The sequence below is a fragment of the Taeniopygia guttata genome, chromosome 1A (assembly GCF_048771995.1).
Source record: "Taeniopygia guttata chromosome 1A, bTaeGut7.mat, whole genome shotgun sequence".
Lineage (NCBI taxonomy): Eukaryota > Metazoa > Chordata > Aves > Passeriformes > Estrildidae > Taeniopygia > Taeniopygia guttata.
The window spans coordinates 24,932,203-24,945,640 of NC_133025.1; the positions used below are offsets into that span (position 1 = coordinate 24,932,203).

The 13,438-nt window shown below is 34.1% G+C and overlaps 1 protein-coding gene across 6 annotated transcripts in view; it reads right to left on the reverse strand.

Moving 5' to 3' along the window:
• MDFIC (MyoD family inhibitor domain containing) overlaps positions 1-13,438 on the reverse strand; it is a 114,905-nt gene that overhangs the window by 54,933 nt on the left and 46,534 nt on the right. For 5 of the 6 annotated variants that reach the window (XR_012052744.1, XR_012052748.1, XR_012052746.1 and 2 more), the window contains exon 5: positions 11,777-12,099. Coding sequence is in view for 1 of the 6 variants with exons in the window: in XM_002192535.7 (XP_002192571.2) it covers positions 11,852-12,099 (248 nt within the window). In the remaining 5 variants the exon portion in view is untranslated. Of the gene's footprint in view, positions 1-8,624; positions 12,100-13,438 lie in introns of those variants that run through there. The other variant, XM_002192535.7, reaches the window with a different exon arrangement.

Sequence of the window (13,438 nt, forward strand, 5' to 3'; positions counted from 1 at the left end):
CACATATAATACTTTATTAATGCTAACTTGGAGCACAGTTATGTGGTATATTATTTATTGTTTTAATTAGAAACTATTTATTTCAGAACCTTCCTTTAACTTGTTATATGGATAATTTTATTTTAATTTAGTCTTGAGTCAAAAAGTATTATTGATAAAAAGGAAATAAGCAAGCAAATATTTTAATATTAACAGAGTTTCTTTTTCTTTAGTCTTTTCTTTCTTGACGACTAGCAAATTATTTTTTCAGTCAATTCTACTTTTCTTCCTCAAGACGTCCTTGGAACAACGGATTTAGAAAGCTGTTTAGGGGGGAGAGGGGGAAACCTTGAATCATTAAAGGGGAATTTTCCACACAGCGCACTTTTCCAAAAGTAAATGTTACAAAACAGGAGACAAAGAAATAGGATTTATTTTGAAAGTAATTTAAACTACTCATATATATGAGAGGCAAGCTTAAACCACACAGATGAGCTAGTTCTATGAGTACAAGAACTAATTTCTATTTGTGTGATTTCAGTTGCTCAGCTTGATTTCCATGCATTTAATAAAATGTGATCTTCAAGTGCAGGTTTTGCAACTATTAAATATTTTTAGTAAGTCTCCCTTCTGTGGATTCCCTGACAGCTTACAGAAGCTGACCAAATTCTGCCAGTGTCCTCTCACTGGGCTAAGACTAAGATCAGTCTCCTGTGATTTTCTTTGGCTTTTTAAAATTGCTCTCACTTTTAATTTCATTTAAACAAGACCACAAGGCTTAAAAGTCCTTAGTAGGGAGTAAGAAAATGGATAAGCACACATGCAAGTATATACATCACAGTGGATTATTAAACCCTTTTCTCTCTGGAAACCAGGGGAAAAAAAAGGATAAAATTCATTTGGTTATTGGAGAAATCCCCATGTCACAATCTTTCAAACTACTAATGATTTCCATAGGGGTCAATTTTCATTTTGTCATTTGACTCCCATAAGAATAACACAGGACCAAGGAAGCCTAAGAGAAATAAAAAAATAAACAAACCAAATGGTATAGTTTGTGAGCTAAATTTCTCCTGGACTAGGGGAATGCAAAATTACAACTGAATCAATGTAACACAGCATTTTATTAAGCTCTAACCAAGGAGCAGGGAAGTGAAATATGCAGTCAGGTCTCCACACACATCTGACCTCTCCACCTGCTCTATAATTTCCTGCATTGCAAGGTGTGGAAGGATAGTGTACAAAGAACAGTCAGTATCCAATTCCTTTTCTCAGCTTAGAGGAATTGGACCTTCTAGCTCTATATTTTTGCTTTTTAAACATTTCAGAGTAGATTTGTAATGGTTATGATGAACCTACTGGCAAATCACAAAACACAAATCCCATTGGTCCTGTGCTTAATACACTGGAATGCATTTTGTCTTGTGAATTTTCCATAAACTTCTATACCATAGATGAACTTTCATGTTTTATTTCACTATGAGTGAACTATTTATTTTAACACTACTGCCTATCTTCCTTTCACAGCCCATTTTCATATCTTTTTTTATATTAAGCAAATTCACTTTTTATCTATGATGTTTGTTTTACAAGTAATTCATCCAATTTAAGGTATTTTTGTTAGGGACTTCAATTTCATCTTGCCCTTGAAATGAACATCTAATGTGTTTTGCATTTTTGAAATAGAAATTCATCTTTATTTGAATTATAAGTGCAGAACTATAACCTATATTCACCATATTTGAATGTTACTATGGGAATCATCTGTGACCACATATTATTCTGGATAACTACTGTGATAGAGGACATACATATTTGCGTTGTGGGGATCCTGCAGTGGTAAAAAAAAGTATTTCTTTTATTTTAATGTTTGGCAAAAGTAAGAATTCTACAAACCCATTCACACAGGGTAATCTCTTCCTGACACCAGACAAATCTGTGAAGTAGTACTGTCCCATCTCATCTAAGTTCTCTAAGATGAAAAGAAATAAAATTCTGTCCAGTTCAGCATTTTTTGACTACTTTTTTTTCTCTGTATGTGCTATACATATGTATTCATATATGCATACAGACTTTTAAAGGTAAGTGTAACTCTGAGAAAAGCATCAGTTGTGGACCAAGACTGCCAAGAAGTGAGTAACCAAATGCTGGGTTTGATGGTTTGCTCAACTCATTACTATCTTCAGAGGTACATTTGGGTAAGGAATTGGACATCCATTTTTGTTTGGCGTTAGAGCTTTTTTTTTTTCTGTATCTCTCTGGCAGAATACGAAAAGCTTCAACGCACCGTAATTTGTGCTGTTGAAGATACCAGTACAGTGTGATGGAGCCACAGCTCAGTCTTCTGCTGGATAAACTTGAGTGGAATAAGCTCTGAAATTCTCTCTTGCTAAAGGGATTCTATATCTCTAAGTAATTTCCGATGTTCTGTTTTGAGCTTTCTGTTTTTCAAAACATGAAGGACTGAAAGCATGTTCTGAAACTGATTTTCTTAGCACACTCACTCTTCCTTGCTCACTAAACATTAAAATATTGAATTTGAAATATTGAAAGGCCACCATGAAAGGTTGCAGGATTTCAGCTGAAACTCACTGTTCAGTACCTTTTTCACCATGATCCTCAAATATTTTGAAAGTATTTGAACTTACTCTTTTTTATATGAAGTAAATTCTGAATATTTCCTTTCACTTTTATAGAATGGACGAACATTTACTGAGAAGAGATCCATCCTACCAGGTTCAGATTGCTCTAAATAAGCACCTTGTAATGACATGTATTCAATTCACTGTTCCATCAACTATTGATTAATCTACAAATTTTGCTGGAAATGTTTCCAGATCATTGATTAAAATGTTGAAGAGTTGCAGACACAGTACCAATTTCCTCAGAGCCTCTCTAAAATCACCCTTTCAACACGTTTTCATTTGACAACTATGGTTTTGAAACCTACCAGTTATTTGGTTTCAGTCTACATCACCTGTACATATTAAAGAATAATATTGTAAGTCAGGATGTCATATCATTCCTAAATCAAAAGTGTTAAGAACTCAGGTATATTACGGCTGTAAAATTATTTTATAAAACTTTAATTCTCATTAGTGAATAATAATTGAGAAGTATTTTCCATAAAACTACACTGACATACATTAGATCTTCTCTGTGAATAAAATTATTCTAATTACCATTTTTGAACATGAAGAGTAGTAAGGGAGCACTAACCTTTTGAAACACAGTTTGTTTATGTTAAAATTCATTCTCACCTATGATCTTAAAACCATATTGCAAGGCGACTACAAGGTTACAGGTAAGTTTAATAAGAAAAAACATCACTCTTCAGCAGCTTCTTTTCTCTTCATAAATACGTATTAAGCATCAAAGAAGCAATGAGACCCAACAGAACTGGACAGGAAGTTTCAGTGGAAACACAGAGGATGCTGGATTAGTAAACCAAGTGCCCAAAGGAGTGGCAAAAAGCTGAAAGCTGAGATGAAGTAAAAATGCAGAAGTAACAAATGTAGATAAGCTTTAATGACATGGTTGATTCATTTTCTCTGGTTTGTTTTTTTTTGGGTTTTTTTTTTTGGTTTTTTTGGGGGTTTTTTTTTGTTTTTTTTTTTGTTTGTTTTTTGGTTTTTTGGGTTTTTTTTGCTAATAAAACATTTACAGGTCTCCATTCTGGAATTTTTAAAAAGGGTTCTACAAATCCCACAAAAATCATTCAAGGGATTATGCAGATGATCATAATGCTGGTTCTTTGGACTGTTTCCTGTACAGAAGTTAAGCTGCATGTGAAATATTGTCAGCTTTCATGCCACAGAAATCCATGCACATTATTGACAAGAAGGTATTTCTTACCTCAATACACTATCCAACATCTATGTTTCTTATTAGCTGAAAAAAAATCCTTCATGTGTTGCTCCCTCAGTCTTGTCATACTTTGAATGAGAAGCACAGCTCTTACACTTTTATAATGTCTGAAATGAATGTTGCACTGAAAAACAACAGGTTGGAACTAGATTTCTTTGGATTAGGCAAGAGAAACTAGGCAGGAGTATACAAACTATATGAAAGCTTATGACAAGAGAATGGTGATTGTTCTACACATCCACTGGGAATAGAATACAGATACATCAGTTTTATTTGCGGAAATGAAAAAAAAAGTTTAAATGGGATGTAAGGAAAAAAGCTGTTAAGACTTTAGTGTAGCACAAGTGAGAATTACCTCTAGTGTCCTAAACTCCCTTCATCAGAGGCTTTCAAGAAATGTTTTTAGACATTGTTAAAGCTCAGACTGCTGAACTGGAAGTTCTCTAGAAGTTTCATCCAATCATGTAATTATGTGTTTTCACAAGATTTGTATGTGCATTTTGGGATTAATAGCTTTCAGTGTTAGCCTTATTTATACAAGTGATTATGCAAAGTAATGTCCAGAAAAGTTAGAAGTTAATATTACTAAAGAAACACAATAATTTTTTGTCCTTTCCAAACAATGTGTAAGGTAGGAGTTCAGTATGAATTAACCTTTTTTAATTTACATCTAAATGTACTACAAAAAAAAAAATTGTGGTTCTGCTTTCAGACATTATAGAAATTAGTATCAGCTTTAAAAAGATGTGATACATGTAAAAATACCATTTTAACACACAAAAAAAAAAATTGCCATGGATTTTGTAACAAGACTTGCATATGCAATACATGGAACAATTTAAAAATCATTTTGATGCATTATGAATTACCTGTAAAAGAATAAGTAAGTGAGGACAGTCTCAATTTTGGTAAATATTTATAGAGCCAAACAATATGAAGTATATGTAACAATCAAATTTCTAGTGAAAATGTGTGCAAGAAGGTTTATTTTGAAAGGAAAATTCCTACTCCCAGTGTCATACCCAATTAAATTCTCCAGGTAATGACCCCATTTGCATAGAGAGCTGAACCCACAAGTGGGAATTTTAATGGGCACAGCACCTGAGTACATTAATTGAGAGTGACACTACTTGAACTAGTTTTGTGCTTACCCCACTGAAAATTCTACTCGTATTATTTTTAATGTCAAGCTACAAGTCAAATTTCAAGATGATGGATTTGTTCTTTTTTAAGCATTGAATTTGAATAAAAGGCGGCTTTAATTCTGTTATGCATTGCATAGCTTTAACTAATATGTAGTTCTGATTCTCACCATTGCCTCATTTTTTCAGTGATTGGAATTTAATTTTATTCATTAATTTGCAAATAATTAGATAGAAAATAATGCCTTCTGCAGCTAAATTGCTTCTGGATTGCTGCTTAATGTACTTTAACCAGAATATGTGTTACAGTTAAGCTGACATAATAGTTTACCAAAATGTAATTGTGTAAATATGTCTAATTACTCCTTCTGAAGAAACAAGAGTGAATATAAAATTTCAGTCATGGATACCTTAATTTTCTTAGACTTAACCCCATGAAAGCTTGGTAGTTGCAAAGCAGATTATTGAGGCAGAGACAGCAGTTGTCAAGAGTAGTGGGATCCTTGTAACACATTTCCCTTTATCCTTCACACACTACTTCTAATAACCTTGAAGTTATTGTGGATTCTAAACCACTGCTGTTAGTCTACATTAAATATGTAATCAAGGTGTCTCCTCCTCACATGAAGAAACAGACAAATGGAGTTGCATTTCCTAGGGAGGAAAGAAATACTGCCTTGTTTAATACATTTATTCTTCCCAGCTTCTTCTTAATTAGTCCTCAGTAACTGAAGGTAGCTCAGAATCAAAAAACTAGCATATATATATGTATATATATATATATATATATACACACACACACACAAACACACACACAACCAGAGATATATATTGCCACTCTCTCAAATGTGTTAGTTTGCAACTAACATGCTAGTTTTATCCTTGCAAGCAGAGCTGTTTTAAATATTGTCAGTTTGCAAAACTCTGCAGAATCCATCTTGATAGAACTTCTGGTGCTTTGAGTGAGAAAAACAAAATCAATTAATTTTCAAATATTTCAACACTATTGAGCTTCAGTTATTTAGAAGCTAAGTCCAAAGTTCCAAAGACATCACTTTTACATGTCGCTTTGACTAGAAGTTGCATATAGCAGAGAACACAGAAAAGATGAAGAAACAACTTACAATGCAACATATATCTTGGTATTGTCCCAGACTTCCATAATGAAGACACTTTCAATTCTCTTTGAACCAAAATTTAAAAGCAAAACAAAACCAAACATACTACCTTGCAAAAAAGCTAAGGAAACAAAGGTGGGCACTGTGGATCTGGTGCCTCAAAAAGTAGGATTGTAACATGAAATATATTGGACTACAGCATATTCACAGTGTGGTCACTTTGTGCAACTTGGAGATGAGACAAATTTCTGAATCCTACATCAGTGATTGAAGAGGAATTGTGCAGTGCTTGGGCACCAATTACATACCCTACTGAGATGACATAAAGAGCCCCAATTATAGTGGAGTACTTTGTCAGTTAAAATAGCATACGCATATCAGAATAAAAATCAGTAAGGCACTATTAAATGTATAAAAGGTTTTATACAGTCTTTCATCTTACATTCCATTTTTATGAGTACTGAATGGTAATGTATTAACAATTGCTATAATATGCATATATAAAATAAGAAAACAGGATTGTACACAGTGTTTTATGAAGTGTGTTGAACTGATAGGAGAACTGGAATTGCACAACCTGGAAAAAAAGAGCTTTTGGGTGGCCTAACTGCAGCCTTCCAGTTACCTGAAGGAAGCTTAAAAGGCAAATGGAGCAAGACTATTTACAAGGTCATGCAGTGATAAGATGAATGGGCTTTAAGCTTAAAGAGGGGATATTTAGATTAGGTATTAGGAAGAAATTCCTAATGTAAGGGTGATGAGGCACAAGAACAGGTTGTCCAGCTGCAGGTGCCCCACCCCTGGAAGGGCTCAAAGCCTGGTTGGATGGGGCTCTGAGCAACCTGATCTAGTTGAAGTTGTCCCTGCCCATGGCAAGTGAGCTGGAATTGTATGATGTTTAAGGCCCCTCCCTACCCAAGCCATTCTATGAACCCATGATTAAAAACCATAAAGACATTACGAGCATCTAATCTAATTAAACATCTGCCTGTTTTGCAGAATAATAACTCAGAGAACATTCTTTCCAACTATAGTAGAAATAGCCCATCATATTAAAGATTTCTAAAGGAGAGAAAACCCATCCTTTTATGACACTAGCACCAAAGCACTGGTAAACAGCATAAGCAAGTGTTTAAAAGTAGACTAAACTTTGTACAAACAAACAACTGCACATTAAAGTGCACTGAGCACACTCAAGAAGTACATCTTGGAAGTGAGTGCAGTATTATTTTTATTGAACTTCATTGTTAAGAATGAATTGAGGTTTCCCTGCTCTCTTTGGAAGTGCTAAGAGCTGGCAAAAGGTTTGGAAAGTAAGAGAAAACACAAGATTAACATCTGTAGGATTCTAGAGCTACTACTGTCGCCATCAACACAATATGGAGTTTTCCAGTACGTGATGTATGCAAAGACTTAGACAAGACACTAGGGAGACATTTGTCTAATGTTTAACTTAATTTTGGTGCCAAGAGTAAGATTTCAGATACATCATTCATTCTATGATCTGTTACCTTTTAGAAAGTTACAAGACTGGAGACAATAAAAGCTTTAATTTAACATGGAGATACATCAACACAACTAGCAGTGCTCTCCAAGAAGATACATAAAATATTGCAACCATTAAGATAATGTGAAAAAAAGACTAAGTGTGTGAAGAGGTCAGAAAAATTTCTCATTTAGAATATTATAAAATCAGTGATTCATCTAAGTCAAAACACAGTTCTTAACATGAGAACTACAACTGAAATAGAGCCATTACTCAATACAAAAGCTCCTGAAAATTCCTGATGCTTCTTCATAGGAGCCAATTTTTTTCTAGAAATCTTTTGTATTATGGTTACTGGCTAAACCAAATAAAATAGGTGTCAAATGATGCTATTTTTCTATGTGTTGATCAGTTCTTTTACTAAAACAATTATTTTGGTGCAGTCTCTATGCAAGACTTCATGATACACACTCAAACACAATTTCTGCCAATTTATCATCTTTCCTCTGTAATGCCCACAGAAGCAATTTTTTTTTACCATCTGTGGTGGCATAGATGTAGGAAAATTAGTGCAAAAGACTGTAGACATGCAGTTTCTGCAGTTTTAAAGTAGTATAAGGATATTCACACTTAGCTGAAGTCAACAGGGAAAAAAAAATCATATGAATACTAAGAGCTGATTACACTCTTGGTTCAGCTTGTTTTTAGTAAACTGAAGACTTGCTGTGGGTGTATTAAAATAACTTTCATTTTGATAAAATGTAATCATTACTGTAATTTCACTTAATTAATCCAATTCCACCAAGGAATGAATTTTCCCTCTTAATGACAAACTTTTTTACTGCTGGAGGTTCATGCTAGCACAGCTTCTACTGCCTGAGTTGGCTGAGCTCCACTTGTAACACAAATTGTACACTGGCTCACCCTCTGGCACCCAAAGACCAACACCTTTAGGAAGGGTTAAAGCAGAGGAAAAAACACAAAAAGACATTAAACTATTCTTCAAAGGAGTAACAAGGCAAGACTAGAAGGTGATATCCAAAAGCTTCAAAATAAAGATCTTTATTTCAAAATAGTGTTTGCAAGTAGCACATCCAATTGATATAAAATACAAACAGAATGTGTTTCAAATGGGCCAGTTTGCAGAACTATAAACTCAAACACTGTACAAGTTCACAAGAACTATTATAAAATAGAAATTAAGTTCTAATGTTTTCATTTTATTTAAACTCTATTTTCACATTTGACTTCTGATTCTGCTTTTTTTATTACACAAGGTGCTTACAAGACTGATTATAGAGTGAAAATTACAAAACAGAATTTAAGGATATAAATATAGAAAGGAATTCCTTAAACTACATGCTAATATTCTCTGCTACAAAGATACATTTTTCAAAAGTGCTAATACCTCTATGACAAACAGTAGCAGATTACATTTAAATGTTAAACAAAATAACACGATTTTTTTTCAATTGTCTGTAATACTTTGATACTTCTTATCATTATGAGGTTTAATAACACTATTTTTACTTCCTAGTATTTCACAAATAAAGTGGGAAAAGACATATCTGTGTGTGTATGTCCATGTGTGTGAGAAAAAGTATATACATGTATTCATGAAAAAAGTTCTAGTAATTATTGTTTTTATAATTTCAATAAATCAAAAATCCACTAAGTTCCAGTAAGTAGAAACAAGGGCTTGTGCAGGACAAACTCCATATATAACTTTTACACAGGAGAATGACTCCCTAGTTTGGTAATTTTTTTTTTTTTAAACCATATCAACCTGTGGTAAAAGTAATTTTTAGTAAGATCTAGCATTCGCGAAAAGCATGATACACAAATGTGCACTTTCCAAGCACAGAACTGGACCTTCTCCAGCAGGGCATGGATATTGGAGCAGGACAAGAGACTGGGACTCCCCTTCCCTGTCCCAAAAGCACAATCAGACAAGAAAAAGGCATAATTCACCTCTTTGTGACCAGAAGGACATGAGGAAAGACAGTTCATGGTGCTATCTACCCCCAGAGAACATGTTCCCACAACCACGGTGTCAACCACAGACCTACAATGGACAAAGTACTGTCTAGACTTTTTCCAAGGTGCATTGAGTCCCAATGTGATGCCCCCAATTTCCCCAGAGGAATCATGCCTTACAAAGGCAAAATGCCTCCAGGCAATGCCACTCAACCAAGGCACCTCTTCCCCCTTCCCAATGTGGTTCAGCCTTTTAGGAGTCATAATTGAGCCCCATGAGCCTGATTCTGAGCACTGGGAATTTATCTATTTAACTATATTATTCCTTATTAGCCTGCCTATTACCATAATATTTTTGTGCTCTCTAACAGGAATTTAACCAATATAAATTCTGACATGAACGGAAATGCACTTAGTTCACGCAATACAGATCAGAATTTGGCCCAATATGTGGAAAAAATAAACCCAAACATAATAAGAATAATACTTGTAGCAACTATCAAAAAAACAGATTAGGAAACCTTCTGAGGTTGAATCTGCATTGCATCAGAATACACCACAATATTGCATACACTAAGGCAAAATGTAACACTTCCCAGTTCCCTAGCACAGTTAAGGATTCGGCTTCAGTGATTACTTGCAGTAGTAGGCACTACTCGTCAGTGTTCACAAGAAGAAGCTTTGGTTAATATCAGACCATTTGTTGACTTAGCTTCACACTCCTGTGATCTTTAGCTTGTCACATTTGCATAAACTAAATTCACTATAGTAGAAAGAGACATTTATTGTTATTGAGTATTGATGACTCTTGTAACAAGGACCGAGTTTAGGAGATCTACAAATCTACGCTCTACAAGTGGAATACCTGGAGTGTAAACAGGAAAGTTTAAGTATGTGAGATCAAGATGTGTGGGTGGTTTACACAGAACAGTTTGTGTGCTACAGACATTGAGGGTAGAAATTAGCAGATGGTAAAGAAAATGGGTAGTCTCATTCCCTAAGTCTGGGAATGCCACAAACCTCTTTATGTGTTCCACAATTATAATTACAAAAGAGAGACATTTCTTGGAAATCTTTAATGGCGTAGAGGATATACAGTTAGGTCCAACAGATCCTAACTGTATTTTTCAAACATTTTAAATACCAATCCTTTTATTTTTAAAGCACATGGTTTTTAAATTATCTTTTCTTTCACAGTTATTTAAAAATAACATTTAAAATGTATCTGAGAATAAACACTTTTTCACTTCCTTTTTGCATTTAATGACAGAATTCCTTGATCAAATCAGTTTAATTTTGGTTTTATACCCTGTTTAAATTCTGCTACCCTCTGTAGAACCTTCTTGCACCATAAAGAAATAAATACTAAGTCATGTGACATTGGCTCCAAAGCCACAAACACTGACCAGGCCATTTCATGTACTGGTTTAGATTCTTGAGTTAACTTCTAACAATTTTCCTCTTATAATAAATTTTTAAAGTATCATTAGTCTATTAGTTTGTTACTCTAAGGATATATTTCATGTCTACACAGATTTCCAAAGTCTCTTTCTAAGACAAAGCATTTCAAGTAATAATAGTACTGAACTAAAATGATAAAGTGTCTATTCTGACTTGATTGATGACAAAGAAATCCTGGTACTCTTCTAGCCTAGGGCAAAACTTATATTTGACTAGATTGTCAGATAATCTCAGCAATGGAAAATACCAGGAATTGCTCTCTAATCAATGAGATATTCAAAACAAAAGACATATTGCCAACATGACCACTGTAGCAAAACCAATGGAAGATTTCTCTTGCTGGCTTTTGAATTAAGCTTAAAACAATAGAGCAAAGCTGCTCTCAACCCAAATAGAGAGAAAGAGATATCTTGATTTTCAGAATGCCTGTAAATGCATGTTATGCATGGAGGCATTTGAGTGTTTAAACATTAGAGTAGGTAAAGGCAAATACTTAAGGTTTGCCTTGCAGTCTGTTCTCTGACCAAAAACTATCACTCAATTCAAATGGGAATTTTGCCTTCATAAGGCCTACAGCATCAGGCCTATAACTAACTTTCAATAAAGTCTTCCATTTGCAAAGCCAAAAGGAAGCTGGAATGTAGCTTTAGTTTCACATACAAAACTATACAATTTGTGTTGAGGAGTGCTTTTTTAAAAAAATATTTATATAAAGGGAATTAACAGTGCAAGTGTGAAAATCTTACCTTGTCTTTCTTCAAATGTATTTAAAGAAAAGCTCTCCAGTTTTATAGAGAATAAAAAAGAAAGGGATAAATATTTCATGATGGGAAGCAGATCCCACAGCATTCCATGCAGATCTCCAAGCAATCTGAAGATTCACAACATGCATCCATTATGCCACAGTCCATATCACATGGGCAGTTACAGTCATCCCCCATCTCGTCCCCGCAGCAACAGCAGCAGGCTTCCGACGTGCAGATGCCACAGGATGCTTGTCCCAGAACAATGTTACAGAGGGTGAGAAATTCACAGAACAAGCAAGCCAGGATACAGTGAACACAGCAATCTTCATATGTAAGTTCAGTAGCATGTCAGAAAAAAACAAAAAAATAAAAAAAAAGATAAAAGAAAATCATTAACATGTCATTCTAAATCCAAATACATCACAATGTCAAATAAGGAGCTGAATTAAAACGGTAGAGAGTAGACATAATATACCAACAAAAAAAAAAAAGCTTCCTATCTTCATGGGCACTTTTGCAGCTCAGCTCATCTCCAACTCCATGCAAGTTTCCTGTCACCACTTCACTTCATACAAATCCCAAGTACTAGACTGCTCAGAGTTACTTAGATCAATCTCCTTAGTTATTTATTATGTAAAATATCCATATCTATTATCTTCACTTATACATTCTTACACAAACTGATAAAAAAAATAATAAAAAGCCCAACTAATGAGGGAAACTTCCTAAAATTAATTCCAGCCCTTCCCAGTTAATCTTGCCCTTCTGAAATTGTTTTTTTTGCTCGATACATGTGAAGAAAAATAAAAGAGTTGCCTAAACATTGTTGCTTTCTTTATTGTTTTTTTGCACACATTAAAACCAGATTAACAGCATGTTAAATGCATTTCTTACTTTGAACAATATGTAAAATATTCAGTAAAAATAGAGATTTTTCTCTTGCATTTCTACACAAATCTACTAAAGAATTGCCATTTTTTTAATGTACTGCCTCAATCTTCAAGAGTTCTTAACTACACCTGAACAGCAATATCAGCTTTTAGAAGTACTACTATATTATATAGATAATTAAGGTGTCCCACAAACTATCTGCAAAAAATACAGCACCCAGAGAGTAAATATATGGAATAACTTCAAAAAATAAGACATCCATGAGACATGACAGAAAAACAATGATTGGAACTAAATATGTGCCAGTGAAAAGGAGACTGTAGGATGTAGTACTACTGTATTTTACATAATATGTATAAATTCATACATATAAACATATTTAATTTGTAGAGAATAGTCATTCAGAAACAAAACAAAAACTTAAAAATATAAGATGTGTTCAGGATAGAGAAATACTTTCCTGTCATAGCCTCAGCTTTCATTCTTTTTACTGCCTGTAAACTTTGAACTCCTTAGCCACAGACAGTTTAAGATTGGGAAAATGTTTCTTGTATTAAAAAGCTTCTATTCCCAAAGACATAATGTCACTAAATAAATGACCTTCATAGGAAACACAGAAGATATGTGAAAAAAAAGCTGGAGAGTATCAGTTCACTGAAGAGGACCAAAGCCAGACTGATAGCGATTAATTAGCTGGTTGTCATGGAGATGGTGTTAAATATGCTCAGGTAGAATCTCCTTTCAGATTTTTTTTTTTTTAATATGAAGGAA